This window comes from Helianthus annuus, chromosome 3 (genome assembly GCF_002127325.2).
Source record: "Helianthus annuus cultivar XRQ/B chromosome 3, HanXRQr2.0-SUNRISE, whole genome shotgun sequence".
NCBI classification, from domain to species: Eukaryota; Viridiplantae; Streptophyta; class Magnoliopsida; order Asterales; family Asteraceae; genus Helianthus; species Helianthus annuus.
The window spans coordinates 2,214,189-2,237,234 of record NC_035435.2 but is presented as its reverse complement, the minus strand read 5'-3'; the positions used below and the strand labels follow the sequence as shown (position 1 = coordinate 2,237,234).

The following is a 23,046-nucleotide window of genomic DNA, read 5'->3' as shown; positions in this document are numbered from 1 at the left end:
ATTTTTAGGGGTGTTAAAAGTCTACCCCACTTAAAGAGGATTTCGTCCTCGAAATCATAATACGTACCAAATAAGGAAGGGTATAAGCATCTCATCTCTTCTTCGGACTCCCAAGTGGTGTCCGATCCCTTCCGATGTTCCCATTTGACTTTAACTTGATTGATTTCTTTATTTCTTAAGCTTTTAACCTTTCGATCAAGAATTTCGATAGGCTTTACGACATAGTTCAGTTTGTCGTCAACTACAATGTCGTCGTAACTTATGTAAGCTGTTTCATCAGCTAAACACTTTCGCAGGTGTGAAACATGGAAAGTGTTGTGTATACTGCTTAATTCTTCTGTCTGTTCAAGTCGGTACGCTACCTTAGAAATAAGACATTTCTTTGTGTTTTCAGGCCAATGCGTTTTAGAACTAAGACATTTATTTATGTTTTTGGTGCATTGCGTTTTAGAAAAAAAAATCATTTTTTTACGTTTTTTGTCCATTGCGTTTTACGCAATTGGGTTTTCGAATTTTTTTTTGAAAATATAGTAATAGTATACTCGTTTTAAAGATAAAAACGCTCGTTTTTTAATGCAATTTTTGTAAAAAAATAATATCGTATGAAAAAGTTATCAACGTTTAAAAAACTGGGGAAATTAGAGGAGAGAGAAACTATTGTGCTGAATTGACTAGAATGCCCTTACACAAACCCATGCGCCTCTTTTTTTCTCTTCAATTTCACTTATTTAATCTTAGCTGTTGATTAAATCAATTGATGGTTAAGATTACTTCATAGCCTTCATAGCCAAAAAAACTTCATATTATATCCTAATCCTTTGTTAATATAATAGAATCAACACTCGCTAGTGATTGTAAAAAAAACAATCACAAATTTTTATTTATTTTCATGTGATAAATAAATGATTTTGTATTGGACTAATTATGTTGTTGGTTAATTAAACTACATTTGTTCATGAACGTAAATCATGATATTGAATCAGTTAAAAAGAATTAAAGAATACACATTGAGTAGTATAGATGTTGAATGCCTAACTTCAAGAAATTAAAGACAATATTTTTCTCGTAATGATGGTTGTAATTTGCGAATAGGTTATGAAGTGATTAATGGCAATTCGATCATTTTATATGGCCGAATTGCCCTTTTAGTTAACAAAATTACATATAAAATGACCGAATTGCCCTTTTTGTTAACAGAAAAAAAAAGGATGAAGTTAACCAAATGTACTGAAATGGCAACAGTGAAAAATTTTGGAACCTATAGACGAAAAATAAAACCTTTGAACTAAACTGATAAAATGGACAGAACACAAAAACTAAAATGACATTTAACTCTTTATATATTTAGACACAAGGAGAGGAGAGTATAGTGCTTTCTTCGGGCATGTACTATGCCAGTTTTTTGCCGGAAGTTGAATGAAATTTGTTTTTGTTGGTTTTTCAAAATAAGCAAAGTCCACATTTAAAAGGGGAACAAAAAAGCAGATTGTCAGCATTGGCGTGCATAATCACTACAACCCCTCATCAAATGATTCACCCAACCAAAAAGATTTCAACTTGAAAGCACCCCTTCATCTTTCAAATCTTTTCACAATTGAGTAAATTACAAAATCGTCCTTTATGTATCCTACTTATTGCAAATTGTGTCCTTTGTCTTTAATAAATACAAAACCGTACTCGATGTTTGCAAAACCTTGCAAATTATGTCCTTTAGCCCTAACCCAGTTAGTTTTTATGGTTAAATATGACCAAATGGACCCCACATGAGATTGTTTTGGTCATTTTACTCTAAATACTATAGTAAATAATCAAAAAAGTTATATATAGATATATTTAAAAATACTTATACATACACTCACATAAATACCTCTCTCTCTCTCACAACACACACCAGCTCTCTCTCTCTCTCTCTCTCTCTCTCTCTCTCTCTCTCTCTCTCTCTCTCTCTCTCATCTCTCTCTCTCTCTCTCTCTCTCTAATTGCCGGACCACCACCACCAGACTGACCACCACCACCACCATACACCTCACCATACCGACCACCACCGCCATACACCTCACCTGACCACTGCCACCACCTGCACACACCCCACCACCACTATCGCCTAAGAAAACCGCTACAAAAGTTCCACTTCACAGATGTGAAAACGCTAACTACCACCATCATCAGGTCCCATCTCTTGATCTCTTTCTCTCTCTCAGATATGTAATCACAGACCCAAATCCACCACTACCTTCATGCGGTTGTTGAAATCCACCAACAACCAACAGATCCAACAACCAGCAATATTTTCCATCTCCATAGCAAATCACAAACAAATCACCCTCGACCACAACGATTCCGATATATCTCATCGCCGATTTAAGTTTCAGACCTGGAATTCAACCCATGTTTCTCACTCTACTCACTCACACATAATTGTGTGTCTGACAAAAAAAACAAATGTGAAGATGATAAACGAAGATCGAACCTGAATTTCTGGTCCGTGTCTGAATCCATCAAATTGTTCTTTTGATTCTTAAGATTTTAAGGTAGAAATTGGAGAATTGATTCTGTGTAGTTAGATTATTAGTTTATGTGCTTGTTTTGGATTATGAATTTTGGACCAGAAGACAAAACAGAATAATGGAGGTCGTGATGGTGTTGATTAGAGAGAGAGAAGAAGAAGAGGTGTTATTAATAATGTGGTGTTTGTATATATTGATAAGTATATATACATACTAGTTATTTACCCGCGCGATGCGGCGAGAGTGGCGATTTACAATAGGGTACTCGTTTACCGCTAGTTTTATAGTACTTAAGTTAGTTTCTTATTCGTGATAAGTTGGCACTGATTTTTCTGTTAGTTTATCGATTCTTTGGTGGTATACTCGGGTAAATTTTTTTAGCTGTAGCTTCGGCGTTATCTATCTACAAGAAGAGTACAAAACAAGGAAGTAGATGTAATTAAAAACAAGAAGAGTACAAAACAGGCAAGTAAACACTAAAAACAAAATACGGGGACTCTCTTGTATCCCTTCCTGTTTTACCAATACATCCGTTCGCTCAAAACTTTCTTGTATCTTCTCCTCTAATGTACCAGATTTCGACACATAAAAAAAACAATGTTAGAAGCTTATAGGTGTTTTAAGAAAGTAATTAAAAAGTAATTTCTGGAAGCAATTAAGACACAAAATCTACTAACTTACCTTCGTTTTGATACGGATGCGGTTAATTAATCACGCAACACTTCCTGGTAGACAACATTTGATGTGTAAACTCCACGTTGTTTGAAATCTTTGGCGAGATGTACCAACACCTTCGTATTTTGTCTTGAAATCCCTCTTGATAACGCCACATAAAGTTGTCTGTGTGAAAATACAGAATCCGGTAGATAAATACCAACATGCGGAATTGTTTGACCTTGAGCTTTATTAATCGTCAAGGAAAAGCTAAGTCGAATTGGAAATTGTTTTCTTTTCAGCTTGCATGGGAACATGTCATCTTCAGAAAGGGTTAAAGGGATTCTTGGCAAAAAAACTCGTTTTCCGGCATGTTGACCGACTGCAATTTCCGCATCAATAACATTCCGACATCAATTTACATATCAACCGCGTGCCATTACACAGGCCATGTGATGGATCGATATTCCGTAACAATATTATTGGGCATCCAGTTTCTAAACGAAGCTTATGAGGCGGCAAACCACTAACATTTAGCGAGTTTAAGAACTCGACCGGATAGAAGTTACGCTGATCGTCTTCAACTTCGTCAAAATTGTAATAAACTTTTTCCTCCCCTTGAAAAATTTCAATCATTTGATTATTAATCTCATCAACACTCTCATTTTTAGTGGACAATATTGCTCTAGAGATTATATAATCTGAAGAATATACAATATCTTCAATTGATGGAAAGATGGCATTGATCAATTCTTTTATAGAGTTTTCTCTATTGTTGCACTGAATTGTCATGTCATAGGGTATGCGGATATAGTTTCCTTCGATTGGTTCTTCAGTTCCATCACCGACTCTTAAAAGAAATTCAGAAAACCATGGATCTTTCAGCGCTCTCATATTTATGGTCAACCGCATCTTCTTAGTCAAAGACCAAAGAGGTGACATTCGTAGGCTGGAGTCTACAATCTTTAATAACCGGCAATACCTGTCTGAAGTCACCTCCCATAACCGTTATCTTCCAACCAAATGGGAGACTAACACCTATAATGTCTTGGAATGTACGATCGTCTGCCTCTATCGCCTGCCGTTTAGCCATCGACGCTTCATCCCATATGATTATTTTGGCATACCAAATCAGTTTAGCGACCCTACTCTGTTTTTTGATATTGCACATTGAATTATTTTCAAGATTAATAGGAATCTTGAATCTCGAGTGAGCCGTTCTACCTCCTGGCATATTATTAGCCGCAACACCTGTTGAAGCTGTTGCGAGAGCAATAAGACCACGTGACCGAACTTCAGCAAGCAAGGCATTGTACAAAAATGTTTTTCCAGTTCCACCCAGACCATCAATAAAGAAGACGCCTAGAAGATCATTATTAAGATGCATCATGATCTCATCAAACACGTTTTTTTGGTCCCGATTAAGTAAATCTTTGGCACTCAAGTGTTCAGGTTCCAAAACAATCCCATACTCCTCTTGAACTGCTCTGAATTAATATCAAAAACAAATCACCACATTTGTACCTCCAACCCAACATTCGCAAAGAGTGAAATACAGAGTACCGCCACAAAATGTGCCTGGTGACCAATAGAAATTGGGTCTAAGGTACTCTTGTCTTGTTAAGAAAGGAATATTTCTCCAAAAGTTTAATTCCCTATAGTAAACATAGCTTTCATATACACCACACCTACGCTTGATATGCAAGACCTTGTAATCATCGGCATCATCAGCATACAAACCAACGGCATCAAGATTATTTATATAGATTCCAAGAGAATCAGGTGTTGACAAACGCTTGAAAGCAGTAGTTGTTGGATTCCAAAGAAGCAACTCGTTTGTATGATTCAAGCAAACACACAACAATCCATTCAAATGTGAAAGTATTGACACATCATTATTTTGGTGGTTGAATGGTAATGTAACTATTGACCTTGGCCCATAATCATAGGATTGAAAGATGATCGGATGAACAGAGCATGTTAGGTCGTCCATTAAGAGAACTCTCTGGTTAGATGAAACTAATGAGCGAGAACAATATACCCTTATGAAATCTCGAGTTGACAGCAACACATACCATTCCTTACAAACACTCTTAGAACGTCCTACGACCTTCGCTGGCACCCTCGTTAATATCTCAAATATTGTTTCAATAGGAAGGTCAGCCATGGTGATACCTTCGTTTAAGATAAATAATAACTTTTTAGTTGTCCAACCTATCTAGATTATAGTTTGGTGAAAAATAGGTGTAACCATTACTTTTAAATCAAGTAATATAACATACTTGTTACAACATAATATAATATTAAACAAACTAAAGTATACTTCTACAAGCAGGAAAGAAACATAAAGGCAGTTAACCAAAAGAAAATCACAAAACACCATCATGGATTTTAATATTTAACAACAAAAGATATAAAAACACCCAATGTTTCTAACATGAACACGGACTTAGGTATAGATCCATAATTTAAATATCTCGTGCCTCGAGTATATCTGGGTCGTACGTAATCCTACTCAGTTCTGTAGACTTCAAAATATTAACTGAAAAAACAAATAAAGTACAACTTTTATTAAATTACATGACCCATTAAATGTAACTAATGTTTTAGAAAGTTGATGTTTAAAGCATAATGTACTACCCGGTAGGTGAACCAACTTGACACGTGATACGTATATGATAGACTTTCGTTGCACCTCTCGAGTGGTACATATAACATCGGAAGGCTTCAGGGCGGACAAAAACATTTGTATTGTATGACCACTGTACACAACAATTTTGGGTTAAAGTTCTTTTAAAATTAGTTTTTTGTTACATACGATGTAAATATTATGTCTCTAATATGTTAATAAATAATAACTTACGTCTTATCTCGAAGAGAAAGTTCGAAACAACAACGATCCCGTTTACTTTCTATTATCCTCCCAACCACATCTGCAATGAAATCAACCAAATTGTATACACCATATCTAATATCTAAATATATAAACTTTTATATTTTTAATCAAAAAATAAGGATTTTATATGTACCAACAATAAATTTTTTAGGTCTTCTGTCATGCTTCAATGTTATAATGGAAGGCACCAACGGATATATATACAAGCACCTCTTGGAATCGTAAGCTCCAGTGATAAAAGCTTCGTATATTCATTGATGACGATTTTTTTCTCCGAACAGACTAAGAGGTAATTATGGTACTTTGGGTACTCATGACAGTTGAGATTCTCAATTTGGAAATGATTCAACGAAAAAAAGCCACCCATCAATGTAGCGTCATTATATAGGTGTATCAAATGTTGTGGAACGATCGCAACAATTTTTTGTCTTTAAAAAAAGAACAAATTTAGTGGTGAAAAAACATTCACTCGTATAACATATAGCAAATTAAAATAATGTTCTTACGTTTTGATCAAGAAAAATAACCACTAATCTCTTTCCCTCGACGTCATGCCAAATAAGCTCGACCATAACAAAGGTTAGATTATACCATTCTCTATCATTTCTCAATGATGAAAATTCGTCGACACCAGACATATCCTATTAATGTTCAATGTTAGTCAAAGAAAAAATAAAAATTACATATATTTAAATTTATATCTGTTTGATTTTTAAGGTCAAGTAGATAAGAGAGGGAGCCAACTAAAATTAAAGTAATACATGATAAAATTTAAATAACCTTAAAATTAAAAAGTTATATCAATACATAATTAAAACGAAACATCTACATATATAAAATTCAAACTAATACAAAACAAAAATACATTGAAATTAAAATAACTAACACATAATAGAACATTTAGTAAATCACATTAAATATTACTCAAAAACAAAATACCGAATCATAGGAGAATCAATCATTATCATCGTCTTTTCGGTGGATGCATTCATCAATAACGTTTTTAAGGTTCCCAATTCATTTCTTCATCCAAGGGTGGTTCGTATTCCACTCCAGGATCGGTTTCGTACCCTTCAGCCCAATTCGGTACTCCTTGTGTTTGATGGGGGTTTTCCACATGAGGGGGGGTTGAAGATGGTGGATGGTTTGGCACTGTAGGAGTGTTTGCCAATGGACGATAATGCCCCTCCCCAATACGTAGTGCCCCAAATTGTAGTTAAGCAAAGGTATAATCATACGCCCAAATCAACTCTTCATCCATCCAAGTATTTGGATCATTATCTTGAGGGATTGTGACGGGAGGTGGGTTTGTAACGGAAGGTGGGGTTGTCACTGGAGAAGGGTTTGATCGTCCATGACTTGAAGGCCCTTGTGGTTCAACTGGAATTGGATAACCACCACCCATACCTCTCAATTGATATGTGTTTGGAATGAATTGTAAACTGAAAAATACAATTTTGATTGGATATAAAGATCAATTTCTAAGCAAATAAAAATTGGATATAAAGTTCAGTAGGCAAACCAGTAACCCCTAAATCAGGGCGATCTGATGCTTAACTGCTAGAAAACACCACCATCGTCTCACTCGCTACCACACACCATTTACCAAGGTAGACTTCATTAACAGCTGAAAGATGAGTGGGTAACTTTGATTATTATATTTCATTAAAAGAACATATAACTCTAATACTAAAAAGATGCCGAATAAACTGCAGAATTATGAAAAAATGCAAACTAAAACTGCAGAATTATGACAAAATTACACAACACATTTTTTCATCTTTCAAGGACTTGGTGATTGTCTTGCAGAAAAACAAAAGGAAAAGAACAAAAACTATGTTTTTAGCGATTTAAGAATTCATCTCTGTTAGAATATATTTATTTTTTAAAAGTTATCAGCCACTCATGACTATCAATTGAATTACTCAAATAACTTTTTATAATTAAACTTATAAGAAAAACTAAATACACAATATTTCTTAAAATAATTTTTTGAACATCCCGATATAAGTTTTATTAAAAATAGATTTGGTATGGTTTCATCAACTGTGGGCTTGGGTACCTTTACGGGCTGGAAACGAACTCTATAACTGCAAGGGTTCTTCGCCAGGTAATGATGGTTGTTAATGACGTGAAATTCATTTTGACATTTTCTAATCAACAATGCTTTGTTTCAGTCGAAAAATGCTTTGTTTCTCATCTATTGCATTTCAAGACTATTAAGATCAACACTAAACCCTTTAATCATTTTGTTTTCATTGCACTAATTACCACAACTTACTATTTATTTCTACTATTAGAGCATGTGAATTATGAGATAAATAATACATTAGGGCATATCATGCATACCATACACTAAGTGGTGGTTACTAGAGAGCTATCTGCACTCTCTGCCTTTATTACGGTATATCCCATACTATTGTGCACACCAAGTTTTTTCTACTACTAAAAGTGAGAGTGGATATTAATGTCAAATTCATAAGATAAATAGAGATAGTTTCTTTTGCCATCATATTGATAAAATTGTAGAAATATTGGCTAATTATATCATATTACAAAATTCTATAAATACTGCCCAAGTCTTTTTAGGACTTTTATATATGCAATTCATGGCTTTCATATTTTTGCTATTGTTTTTCATTGCTGCATTTGACATCATTTTTAAGGTACTGCCGTTATTATCTATTATACTTATAATTATTTGATTTTTATTTATTTAAATTTTGTCTATTAGTCGTTATTCTATCAGTAGTTTGAATATTAGGATAGTTATTGACGTTTTATCATCGTCATTATCCTTTTTATCGTAATTTATCTATATAAAAAGTTCGGTTTTTATGGTCACTCTTGTTGCAGTCAAAGTTATTCCAAAGTCAAGTCAAAGGTTTGTTCATTTGAATTTGTATATTTTTAAAAAACCGAGACTTACTGGAATTGCTTTCCGCAGAACAGCTGGACACACATTTCTGAATCTTCATCAGTGGCTAAAAATGGTGAAAGAGTGCAGGCTGCATAGATGGTCCTCTCTCACTCTCTCTCTCTCTCTCTATGATTTCCTAAAATGGTGAAAGAGTGCATCAGGGTCATCATTTCACCTTTATATAGCTTGCTCATCATTTCATTTCAACAGTATAGCCTGCTCTTCCCTTTTCTTTTAAAAACCGGTCAAACAAATAACCCTCAAACAAACCATTTTATCCCTTCAGGTGTCATGCATTTACACATTAAACCCTCACTCTCTCTCACTTCCCTTATAAGAAGCACCTCCCCACATTAACTCACTTTTAAACCTTATAATCTCTCTAAAAATTCAATATTCTACTCTTCCTCCACCTCCATAATTTGAGTCGAAACACCCATTACACACACACACAAGTTCAAGCTACAAACTTGAACGCTTCAAGCTACAAACTTGAACGGTTCAAGCTGAAGCAAGTTAAGGTAATTTGAACTTGTTTGAAACTGAAGCAAGTTAAGCTACAAGATCAAGTTCCAAGTTCAGGCTCCTTATTTTCTCTCAAATCCTTCTCCTTGCTTGCTAAGGTGAAGCCTCCTCCTAAAACTCCATTTTCTTTAAGTTTAGCGTAAAAAAATTTAATATATTCTCATAACTAATTAACTGTATTAGAAACGGTTATGTTGGACAGTTATAAGTTTTCTTGTTTTACCTTTTTAATCAGTCTTGCAAGTTCAAATTTGTATTAATTGTACATGTCATAAATTGTGTTGTGTAATTGTGGACGGTAATATTGGAATGAAGCTACTATATAGCCTGCTGTTTAAGTCTAAAACCTACTATACAACCTGCTGTTATAGTCTAAAAGCTACTATATAACTTGTTGTTTAAGTCTAAAAGCTACTATATAACCTGTTGTTCAAGTCTAAAAGCTGGAGCTTTTGCCCAAATAGGTGTTGGTGGAAAACTTATTTACCAAAACTAGATGGCAATCGTCTTTTGCAAAAATCATAAATCTATATATGTTGGTCAACAAAAGTCAAACCGGTCTTTATTGGCTCATCGCCAAAGTATTCAGCTGGCCTCATAAAATAGGATGCTAAAATATGCATCATTATTAGGGGTTTAAAAATGAGCAGAAGTCAGATGACTTCACATGGAGATGTTTTAAAAATTGGATTTAAAGATTCAAGTATAAAGTTAAAAAACGAAAGTACCATATTTTGACATTTTCTAATAAAATAAAGGCGCCCCTTAGCATTTGTCGAAAAAGAAACATTCCAAAAGTATATTATTACTTTTGCTAATATCTATCAACGTTTTTCATATTTATCCAGTTTCTTATAAAACTATATTAGTCTTTTGGGAAGTATAAAACATATGTTAATTTGATTTAATTTTTTTGACTTTTCTATCTTCTATTTTTAACAGATATCTTGTATTTAAACAACCAAGACCAACCCTCATTCATAAAATAACACTTACAAAATAGGAGACTACCACCCCACCCATAACACAACCAAACTTGGGGGAATCAAAAGAACACTACCCCACCCATTGAAACACCCAAAAAGGAAATACAAGATCAATTCAAATAACTCATGTCAAACCAGAGAAATAAAATGCAAGACCAATTAAAAAAAAATCCCACTCCTAATTTCCTTACATAAAAATATAATTACATAATGATTTATAAGAATAAGAATAATGTATGTACTTATTTAATGGTACAGCGTCAACTATTTTTATGTTTTTTAACTGTTTATTATTTTTATGCTAAATACATTAACAAAGTGTGTTAAACTAAATATATGAAGGTTTATTGAATATATTTGCTTTCCACTTATAATAGATATATTATATTTGTGTTGTTTGAACTTACAATGATGTGTTTTTTCTTTTATTATTATGTAAATTACTAAAAATTAAAAAAATAGTTGAAAGATAAGTGTAAAAAAAGTTTATAATAAAATATTTTGAAGGAAACTAAGACAATACCTATGAAAGAATAAAATGTTAATAAAATAATTAGGAAAAAACATTGAAAAAAACTTCATATAAAATCTACGATCGATTTTTTTAACATTACTACAATTTTTCTTTAACACTTTTTAAGTAAACATATTTATAAATAGCAGTGCTTTTATCCAATACAATTAAAAGTGAGAAAACCTAACTTTTAAAAGAAAAACACCCAGTAAATACTTTTTACATCACCTATTTTGGTAAATAAGTTTTTCAGCTACACCTATATGGAAAAAACTCCTAAAAGCATAACCTGCAGTTATACTATTATTAGTATTAAACAGATAAATAGACTAACCTGTTGTTCTGTTAGACTAAAAACAGCAGGTTAGTCTATTTATCTGTTTAATACTAATAATAGTATAACTGCAGGTTATGCTTTTAGGAGTTTTTTCCATATAGGTGTAGCTGAAAAACTTATTTACCAAAATAGGTGTGTAAAAAGTATTTACTGGGTGTTTTTTTTTTTTAAAGTTAGGTTTTCTCACTTTTAATTCTATTGGATAAAAGCACTGCTATTTATAAATATGTTTACTTAATAAGAGTTAAAGAAAAATTGTAGTAATGTTAAAATAATCGATCGTAGATTTTATATGAAGTTTTTTCCAAAGTTTTTTCCTAATTATTTTATCAACATTTTATTCTTTCATAGGTATTGTTTTAGTTTCCTTCAAAATATTTTATTATAAACATTTTTTACACTTATCTTTCAACTATTTTTTTAATTTTTAGTAATTTACATAATAATAAAAGAAAAAAACACATCATTTTAAGTTCAAACAACACAAATATAATATCCATTTTAAGTGGAAAGCTAATATATTCAATAAACCTTCATATATTTAATTTAACACACTTTGTTAATGTATTTAGCAAAAACAATAAACAGTTAAAAAACATTAAAATAGTTTACGATGTACCATTAAATAAGTACATGCATTATTCTTATTCTTATAAATCATTATGTAATTATATTTTTATGTAAGGAAATTAGGAGTGAGATTTTTTTTAATTGGTCTTGCATTTTATTTCTGTGGTTTGACATGAGTTATTTGAATTGGTCTTGTATTTCCTTTTTGGGTGTTTCATTGGGTGGGTAGTCTTCTTTTAATTCCCCCAAGATGGTTGTGTTATGGGTGGGGTTGTAGTCTCCTATTTTGTAAGTGTTATTTTATGAATGAGGGTTGGTCTTCGTTGTTTAAATACAAGATCCGTTAAAAACAGAAGATAGAAAAGTCAAAAAAAATTAAATCAAATTAACTTATGTTTTATACATCCCAAAAGAATAATATAATTTTATAAGAAACTGGATAAATATGAAAAATGTTGATAGATATTAGCAAAAGTAATAATATACTTTTGGAATGTTTTTTTTTTTCGGCAAATGCTAAGGGGCGCCTTTATTTTATTAGAAAAGGTCAAAATATGGTACTTTCATTTTTTAACCTTATACTTGAATCTTTAAATCCAATTTTTAAAACATCTCCATGTGAAGTCACGGTTTCATTTAGCTTATGCAACAAGCCCTTTTAACCCCCCCCCCCCCAATAGCTTCGGAGAACGAGTAGGTTTCGTGAGGGTTATATAGGGAACACACCCACAACGTTCATTTATCTAAGAAAAAGAAATACTAACGAAATAAACATAAAGAAAACCAAGATATACAACAACAAAATACATACCTCGCCGTCACCGTTGATATCTCTCGTTCGGGTCAACTGGCGGGTTCGGGTGGTATTAGTAACCTGTGAGAGCCTCGAACATCTCCCAATAGTGGTCGAGGGGACCCGACTCTCCTTGTGTTGGCGGCTGGTATGGTAGCGGGATGAAACTAGACCGTACTGCCTCAGGCCAATGAGGTAACGAATCAGATGGGCCTCGTGGAACACGGAGGTTGGAGTAGTCGGTCCACCCCGCGTGTTCTACATAGGGGAGGCCTGCTTCATAATCTCTCTGGTGTCGCTCCTGATCATGGAGGACCTTGGCGTTATTAATAGCCATTTAATTAGAGACGTATAAAGCACTCCATCGGCGTCGTTCCAAAGCATTTTGCTCGTTTCGACGTCTCTCCTCATTTTCCTCCCATTCCCGTCTTCGGCGTCGTTCCAAAGCCTTGTACGATGGCCCACGTCGCTAATTCACAAAATTTGCCACATCGGCAGAAATTTCCCGATGTTGCCGACTGTACCTCTGCCTTGGTCCCCGTGGACCGGCAGGCTCAGTCTCATCTTCCTCATCAACCATCTCCTCATCATGACCACCCTCTTCGGCCTCGCGCGGATCAGTGTACCTATAACTGTTTCATCTGACTTCTGGTCATTTTTAAACCCCTATTAATGATGCATATTTTAGCATCCTAATCCTATTTTATGAGGGCAACTGAATACTTTGGCGATGCGCCAATAAAGACCGGTTTGACTTTTGTTGACCAACATATATAGATTTATGATTCTTGCAAAAGACGATTATCATCTAGTTTTGGTAAATAAGTTTTCTACCAACACCTATTTGGGCAAAAACTCTAGTTTTTAGACTTGAACAACAGGTTATATAGTAGCTTTTAGACTTAAACAAAAGGTTATATAGTAGCTTTTAGACTATAACAGCAGGTTGTATAGTAGGTTTTAGACTTAAACAGCAGGTTAATAAGAGTATAACAGCATGCTATATAGTAGCTTCATTCCAATATTACCGTCCACAAATACACAACACAATTTATGACATGTACAATTAATTCAAATTTGAACTTGCAAGACTGATTAAAAAGGTAAAACAAGAAAACTTATAACTGTCCAACATAACCGTTTCTAATACAGTTAATTAGTTATGAGAATATACTAATTTTTTTACGCTAAACTTAAAGAAAAGGGAGTTTTAGGAGGATGCTTCACCTTAGCAAGCAATGAGAAGGATTTGAGAGAAAACAAGGAGCCTGAACTTGAACCTTGATCTTGTAGCTTAACTTGCTTTAGTTTCAAACAGGTTCAAATTACCTTAACTTGCTTCAGCTTGAACCATTCAAGTTTGTAGCTTGAACCGTTCAAGTTTGTAGCTTGAGCTTGTGTGTGTGTGTAGTGGGTGTTTCGACTCAAATTATGGAGGTGGAGAAATAGTAGAATGTTGATTTTTTAGAGAGATTATAAGGTTTAAAAGTGAGTTAATGTGGAGATGTGCTTTTTATAAGGGAAGTGAGAGAGAGTAAGGGTTTAATGTGTAAATGCATGACACCTGAAGGGTTAAAATGGTTTGTTTGAGGGTTATTTGTTTGACCGATTTTTAAAAGAAAATGGAAGAGCAGGCTATACTGTTGAAATGAAATGATGAGCAGGCTATATAAAGGTGAAATGATGACCCTGTTGCACTCTTTCACCATTTTAGGAAATCAGAGAGAGATGACCATCTATGCAGCCTGCACTCTTTCACCATTTTTAGCCACTAAAGAAGATTCAGAAATATGTGTCCACTTGTTCTGCAGAAAGCAATTCCAGTAAGTCTCGGTTTTTTAAAAATATACAAATTCAAATGAACAAACCTTTGACTTAACTTTGGAATAACTTTGACTGCAACAAGAGTGACCATAAAAACCAAACTTTTTATATAGATAAATTACGGTAAAAACGATAATGACAATGATAAAACGTCAATAACTATCCTAATATTCAAACTACTGACAGAATAACAACTAATAGACAAAATTTAAATAAATAAAAATCAAATAATCATAACTATAAAAGATAATAACAGCAGTACCTTCAAAATGATGCCAAATGAAGCCATGAAAAACAATAGCAAAAATATGAAACCCATGAATTGCATATAAAAGTCCTAATAAGACTTGGGCAGTATTTATAGAGTTTTGTAATATGATATGATCGTTTGTACAAAAGGATGGGGAGATAGATAGTGATGTTGCCCATCGTATACAAACTGGCTGGTGTAGGTGGAAAGCAGCCGCTGGGGTATTGTGTGACAGGAGGTTCCCAACTAAATTAAAGGGAAAACTTTATAAGGTTGCAGCTAGACCTGCTATGTTATATAGAACAGATTGTTGGGCTATCAAAAAGACGCAGACACGCAAGATGGAGGTGGTAGAAATGAGGATGTTACGGTGGATGTGGGGGCACACAAGGCTAGAGCGTATGACAAATGAGTTTTTTAAGGAAAGGCTAGGGGTGGCTAGTATATCGAGTAAGATTAAGGAGGGGAGATTGAGATGGTTTGGGCTTGTGAAGAGGAGGCCATTGACGGCAGCGGTTAGAGTAGTAGACACCCTTTGTGTGGAGGGTAGGAGGAGTAGAGGAAGGCCCAAACTGACTTGGGAGGAGCGGATTAGGCAAGATTTGCTAGAGTTGCACCTTTCTGATAACATGGTCCAGGATAGGAGTTCGTGGAGACGTAGGATTAAGGTTAAAGATTTTTAGGAGAGAGTAATGAGGTGTCTGAGATTTTTGGGTTAGGGGTTAATATTTTCTACTTTTCGGGTGGACCTTACATGTGTTTATCATCTTGTGTGTGTGTGTGTGTGTGTGTATATATAAAAAGTTATTTGAGTAATTCAATTGATAGTCATGAGTGGCTGATAACTTTTAAAAAATAAATATATTCTAACAGAGATGAATTCTTAAATCGCTAAAAACATAATTTTTGTTCTTTTCCTTTTGTTTTTCCACAAGACAATCACCAAGTCCTTGAAAGATGAAAAAATGTGTTGTGTAATTTTATCATAATTCTGCAGTTTTAGTTTGCAATTTTTCATAATTCTGCAGTTTATTTGGCATCTTTTTAGTATTAGAGTTATATGTTCTTTTAATGAAATATAATAATCAAAGTTACACACTCATCTTTCAGCTGTTAATGAAGTCTACCTTGGTAAATGGTGTGTGGTAGCCAGTGAGACGATGGTGGTGTTTTCTAGCAGTTAAGCAGTAGATCGCCCTGATTTAGGGGTTACTGGTTTGCCTACTGAACTTTATATCCAATTTTTATTTGCTTAGAAATTGATCTTTATATCCAATCAAAATTGTATTTTTCAGTTTACAATTCATTCCAAACACATATCAATTGAGAGGTATGGGTGGTGGTTATCCAATTCCAGTTGAACCACAAGGGCCTTCAAGTCATGGACGATCAAACCCTTCTCCAGTGACAACCCCCACTTTCCGTAACAAACCCACCTCCCGTCACAAACCCACCTCCCGTCACAATCCCTCAAGATAATGATCCAAATACTTGGATGGATGAAGAGTTGATTTGGGCGTATGATTATACCTTTGCTCAACTACAATTTGGGGCACTACGTATTGGGGAGGGGCATTATCGTCCATTGGTAAACACTCCTACAGTGCCAAACCATCCACCATCTTCAAACCCCCCCTCATGTGGAAAACCCCCATCAAACACAAGGAGTACCGAATTGGGCTGAAGGGTACGAAACCAATCCTGGAGTGGAATACGAACCACCCTTGGATGAAGAAATGAATTGGGAACCTTAAAAACGTTATTGATGAATGCATCCACCGAAAAGACGATGATAATGATTGATTCTCCTATGATTCGGTATTTTGTTTTTGAGAAATATTTAATGTGATTTACTAAATGTTCTATTATGTGTTAGTTATTTTAATTTCAATGTATTTTTGTTTTGTATTAGTTTGAATTTTATATATGTAGATGTTTCGTTTTAATTATGTATTAATATAACTTTTTAATTTTAAGGTTATTTAAATTTTATCATGTATTACTTTAATTTTTGTTGGCTCCCTCTCTTATCTACTTGACCTTAAAAATCAAATAGATATAAATTTAAATATATGTGATTTTTATTTTTTCTTTGACTAACATTGAACATTAATAGGATATGTCTGGTGTCGACGAATTTTCATCATTGAGAAATGATAGAGAATGGTATAATCTAACCTTTGTTATGGTCGAGCTTATTTGGCATGACGTCGAGGGAAAGAGATTAGTGGTTATTTTTCTTGATCAAAACGTAAGAACATTATTTTAATTTGCTATATGTTATACGAGTGAATGTTTTTTCACCACTAAATTTGTTCTTTTTTTAAAGACAAAAAATTATTGCGATCGTTCCACAACATTTGATACACCTATATAATGACGCTACATTGATGGGTGGCTTTTTTTCGTTGAATCATTTCCAAATTGAGAATCTCAACTATCATGAGTACCCAAAGTACCATAATTACCTCTTAGTCTGTGCGGAGAAAAAAATCGTCATCAATGAATATACGAAGCTTTTATCACTGGAGCTTACGATTCCAAGAGGTGCTTGTATATATCCGTTGGTGCCTTCCATTACAACATTGAAGCATGACAGAAGACCTAAAAAATTTATTGTTGGTACATATAAAATCACATTCTTTATTTTTTGATTAAAAATATAAAAGTTTATATATTTAGATATTAGATATGGTGTATACAATTTGGTTGATTTCATTGCAGATGTGGTTGGGAGGATAATAGAAGGTAAACGGGATCGTTGTTGTTTCGAACTTTCTCTTCGAGATAAGACGTAAGTTATTATTTATTAACATATTAGAGACATAATATTTATATCGTATGTAACAAAAAACTAATTTTAAAAGAACTTTAACCCAAAATTGTTGTGTACAGTGGTCATACAATACAAATGTTTTTGTCCGCCCTGAAGCCTTCCGATGTTATATGTACCACTCGAGCGGTGCAACGAAAGTCTATCATATACGTATCACGTGTCAAGTTGGTTCACCTACCGGATAGTACGTTATGCTTTAAACATCAACTTTCTAAAAAATTAGTTACATTTAATGGGTCATGTAATTTAATAAAAGTTGTACTTTATTTGTTTTTTCAGTTAATATTTTGAAGTCTACAGAACTGAGTAGGATTACGTACGACCCAGATATGCTCGAGGCACGAGATATTTAAATTATGGATATATACCTAAGTCTGTGTTCATGTTAGAAACATTGGGTGTTTTTATATCTTTAGTTGTTGAATATTAAAATCCATGATGGTGTTTTGTGATTTTCTTTTGGTTAACTGCCTTTATGTTTCTTTCCTACTTGTAGAAGTATACTTTAGTTTGTTTAATATTATATTATGTTGTAACAAGTATGTTATATTACTTGATTTAAAAGTAATGGTTACACCTATTTTTCACCAAACTATAATCTAGATATGTTGGACAACTAAAAAGTTATTATTTATCTTAAACGAAGGTATCACCAAACTATAATCTAGATATCTTGGACAACTAAAAAGTTATTATTTATCTTAAACGAAGGTATCACCATGGCTGACCTTCCTATTGAAACAATATTTGAGATATTAACGAGGGTGCCAGGAAGGTCGTAGGACGTTCTAATAGTAGAAATAAATAGTAAGTTGTGGTAATTGGTGCAATGAAAACAAAATGATTAAAGGGTTTACCGTTGATCTTAATAGACTTGAAATGCTCCCTTGTATTTATCATACAGCTGTTGAGAATAGTCATGGAGAGGCTTTTGAGTGCACCTGTTATAGATAGTGTTGTACAAGAGAATAAAGCAAGTTAGAACTTTTGATAATTAACGATGAGTCTCCTAAATAGAAACAATAAACAAATATGAAGATACGTGTATAGCATCATGTATTCTTCAGATGTAAATTGTTCTGGATGTCCTTCCAGAAACTTTTCAGTTTCAGTATCCCAGTCTGCATATAACTCCATCCTTCAGCAAGCGCAGGCGCAGCAAGCGCAGGCGCAGCAAGCGCAGGCGCAGCAAGCGCAGGCGCAGCAAGCGCAGGCGCAGCAAGCGCAGGCGCAGCAAGCGCAGTTTGGTGAAGGTTTTTTTTAATCAGTTTCTTTTGTTCAGTGAAGACGACAAGTTGACTGTCGCACGTTCCTGTAAAATTCAAAGGTTTTTGAGTCAGCCGTTCCATGTTGCTGAAGTTTTCATTGGTGCCCCCGATAAATATGTGGAACTCAAAGAGAGCATTGGCAGTTTCCAAGTCAGTTTTTTCAGGTCCAGAACAATTTACATGCAGACTGGGATACTGAAACTGAAAAGTTTCTGGAAGGACATCCAGAACAATTTACATCTGAAGAATACATGATGCTATACACGTATCTTCATATTTGTTTATTTTTTCTATTTAGGAGACTCACCGTTAATCATCAAAAGTTCTAACTTGCTTTATTCTCTTGTACAACACTATCTATAACAGGTGCACTCAAAAGCCTCTCCATGACTATTCTCAACAGTTGTATGATAAATACAGGGGAGCATTTCAAGACTATTAAGATCAACGGTAAACCCTTTAATCATTTTGTTTTCATTGCACCAATTACCGCAACTTACTATTTATTTCTACTATTAGAGCATGTGAATTATGAGATAAATAATACATTAGCACATATCATGCATACCATACACTAAGTGGTGGTTACTAGAGAGCTATCTGCACTCTCTGCCTTTATTACGGTATATCCCATACTATTGTGCACACCAAGTTTTTTCTACTACTGAAAGTGAGGGTGGATATTAATGTCAAATTCATAAGATAAATAGGGATAGTTTCCTTTGCCATCATATTGATAAACTGGTAGAAATATTGGCTAATTATTTCATATTACAAAATTCTATAAATACTGCCCAAGTCTTATTAGGACTTTTATATGCAATTCATGGCTTTCATATTTTTGCTATTGTTTTTCATGGCTGCATTTGACATCATTTTTAAGGTACTGCCGTTATTATCTATTATAGTTATGATTATTTGATTTTTATTTATTTAAATTTTGTCTACTAGTCGTTATTCTGTCAGTAGTTTGAATATTAGGATAGTTATTGACGTTTTATCAACGTCATTATCTTTTTTACCATAATTTATGTATATAAAAAGTTCGGTTTTTATGGTCACTCTTGTTGCAGTCAAAGTTATTCCAAAGTCAAGTCAAAGGTTTGTTCATTTGAATTTGTATATTTTAAAAAAAACCGAGACTTATTGGAATTGCTTTCCGCAGAACAACTGGACACACATTTCTGAATCTTCTTCGGTGGCTAAAAATGGTGAAAGAGTGCAGGATGCTTAGATGGCCCTCTCTGGCTCTCTCTCTAATTTCCTAAAATGGTGAAAGAGTGCAACAGGGTCATCATTTCACCTTTATATAGCCTGCACATCATTTCATTTCAACAGTATAGCATGCTTTTCCCTTTTCTTTTAAAAACCGGTCAAACAAATAACCCTCAAACAAACCATTTTAACCCTTCAGGTGTCATGCATTTACACATTAAACCCTTACTCTCTCTCACTTCCCTTGTAAGACGCACCTCCCCACATTAACTCATTTTTAAACCTTATAATCTCTCTAAAAATTCAACATTCTACTCTTACTCCACCTCCATAATTTGAGTCGAAACACCCACTACACACACATTCACAAGTTCAAGCTACAAACTTGAACAGTTCAAGCTACAAACTTGAACGGTTCAAGCTACAAACTTGAACGGTTCAAGCTGAAGCAAGTTAAGGTAATTTGAACCTGTTTGAAACTGAAGCAAGTTAAGCTACAAGATCAAGTTCCAAATTCAGGCTCCTTATTTTCTCTCAAATCCTTCTCCTTGCTTGCTAAGGTGAAGCATCCTCCTAAAACTCCCTTTTTCTTTAAGTTTAGCGTAAAAAAATTTAATATATTCTCATAACTAATTAACTGTATTAGAAACGGTTATGTTGGATAGTTATAAGTTTTCTTGTTTTACCTTTTTAATCAGTCTTGCAAGTTCAAATGTGTATTAATTGTACATGTCATAAATTGTGTTGTGTATTTGTGGACGGTAATATTGGAATGAAGCTACTATATAGCCTGCTATTATACTGTTATTAACCTGCTGTTTAAGTCTAAAACCTACTATACAACCTGCTGTTATAGTCTAAAAGCTACTATATAACCTGCTGTTTAAGTCTAAAAGCTACTATATAACCTGTTGTTCAAGTCTAAAAGCCGGAGTTTTTGCCCAAATAGGTGTTGGTGGAAAACTTATTTACCAAAACTAGATGGCAATCGTCTTTTGCAAGAATCATAAATCTATATATGTTGGTCAACAAAAGTTGAACCGGTCTTTATTGGCGCATCGCAAAAGTATTCAATTGCCCTCATAAAATAGGATGCTAAAACATTATTAGGGGTTTAAAAATGAGCAGAAGTCGGATGACTTCACATGGAGATGTTTTAAAAATTGGATTTAAAGATTCAAGTATAAGGTTAAAAAATGAAAGTACCATATTTTGACATTTTCTAATAAAATAAAGGCGCCCCTTAGCATTTATCGAAAAAGAAACTTCCAAAAGTATATTATTACTTTTGCTAATATCTATCAACGTTTTTCATATTTATCCAGTTTCTTATAAAACTATATTAGTCTTTTGGGTAGTATAAAACATAAGTTAATTTGATTTAATTTTTTTGACTTTTCTGTCTTCTATTTTTAACAGATCTTGTATTTAAACAACCAAGACCAACCCTCATTCATAAAATAACACTTACAAAATAGGAGACTGCCACCCCACCCATAACACAACCAGACTTGAGGGAATCAAAAGAAGACTACTCCACCCAATGAAACACCCAAAAAGGAAATACAAGACCAATTCAAATAACTCATGTGAAACCACAGAAATAAAATGCAAGACCAATTAAAAAAAATCTCACTCCTAATTTCCTTACATAAAAATATAATTACATAATGATTTATAAGAATAAGAATAATGTATGTACTTATTTAATGGTACATCGTAAACTATTTTTATGTTTTTTAACTGTTTATTGTTTTTATGCTAAATACATTAACAAAGTGTGTTAAACTAAATATATGAAGGTTTATTGAATATATTAGAATTCCACTTAAAATGGATATTATATTTGTGTTGTTTGAACTTAAAATGATGTGTTTTTTTCTTTTATTATTATGTAAATTACTAAAAATTAAAAAAAAAATAGTTGAAAGATAAGTGTAAAAAAAGTTTATAATAAAATATTTTGAAGGAAACTAAAACAATACCTATGAAAGAATAAAATGTTAATAAAATAATTAGGAAAAAACTTTGAAAAAACTTCATATAAAATCTATGATCGATTTTTTTAACATTACTACAATTTTTCTTTAACACTTATTAAGTAAACATATTTATAAATAGCAGTGCTTTTATCCAATAGAATTAAAAGTGAGAAAACCTAACTTTAAAAAAAACACCAGTAAATACTTTTTACATCACCTATTTTGGTAAATAAGTTTTTCAGCTACACCTATATGGAAAAAACTCCTAAAAGCATAACCTGTAGTTATACTATTATTAGTATTAAACAGATAAATAAACTAACCTACGGTTATGCTTTTAGGAGTTTTTTCCATATATGTGTAGCTGAAAAACATATTTACCAAAGTAGGTGATGTAAAAAGTATTTACTGGGTGATTTTTTTTAAAGTTAGGTTTTCTCACTTTTAATTCTATTGGATAAAAGCACTGCTATTTATAAATATGTTTACTTAAAAAGTGTTAAAGGAAAATAGTAGTAATGTTAAAAAAATCGATCATAGATTTTAGATTTTATATGAAGTTTTTTTCAAAGTTTTTTCCTAATTATTTTATTAACATTTTATTCTTACCTTCAAAATATTTTATTATAAACTTTTTTTACACTTATCTTTCAACTATTTTTTTAATTTTTAGTAATTTACATAATAATAATAAAAGAAAAAAAAACATCATTTTAAGTTCAAACAACACAAATATAATATCCATTTTAAGTGGAAAGCTAATATATTCAATATACCTTCATATATTTAATTTAACACACTTTGTTAATGTATTTAGCATAAAAACAATAAACATTTAAAAATCATAAAAATAGTTTACGCTATACCATTAAATAAGTACATACATTATTCTTATTCTTATAAATCATTATGTAATTATATTTTTATGTAAGGAAATTAGGGGTGAGATTTTTTTTAATTGGTCTTGCA

The 23,046-nt window shown here is 33.1% G+C and overlaps 1 protein-coding gene and 2 long non-coding RNA genes across 4 annotated transcripts; 1 reads left to right on the top strand and 2 right to left on the bottom strand.

The window, feature by feature from the left end:
- Nucleotides 1–2,165: 2,165 nt before the first annotated feature.
- LOC118490132 lies at nt 2,166–4,073 on the bottom strand. The gene is made up of 2 exons (XM_035987384.1): nt 3,584–4,073; nt 2,166–2,374 (listed from the first exon to the last, which is right to left on the bottom strand). Exons 1-2 carry the CDS (start codon nt 4,071–4,073, stop codon nt 2,166–2,168), a joined length of 699 nt encoding a protein of 232 aa, XP_035843277.1.
- Nucleotides 4,074–6,897: 2,824 nt separating this feature from the next.
- On the bottom strand, nt 6,898–18,745 carry LOC110928474. 2 transcript variants are annotated; one of them, XR_002586407.2, is made up of 4 exons: nt 18,655–18,745; nt 18,470–18,553; nt 7,580–7,684; nt 6,898–7,499 (listed from the first exon to the last, which is right to left on the bottom strand). It is a non-coding gene; the product is annotated as an uncharacterized LOC110928474 (long non-coding RNA). The 2 variants fall into 2 exon arrangements; XR_002586406.2 differs by lacking the exons at nt 6,898–7,499; nt 7,580–7,684 and adding an exon at nt 17,118–17,380.
- On the top strand, nt 17,703–18,204 carry LOC110928473. Its single transcript, XR_002586404.2, has 2 exons — nt 17,703–17,796; nt 17,892–18,204. It is a non-coding gene; the product is annotated as an uncharacterized LOC110928473 (long non-coding RNA).
- Nucleotides 18,746–23,046: the final 4,301 nt, after the last annotated feature.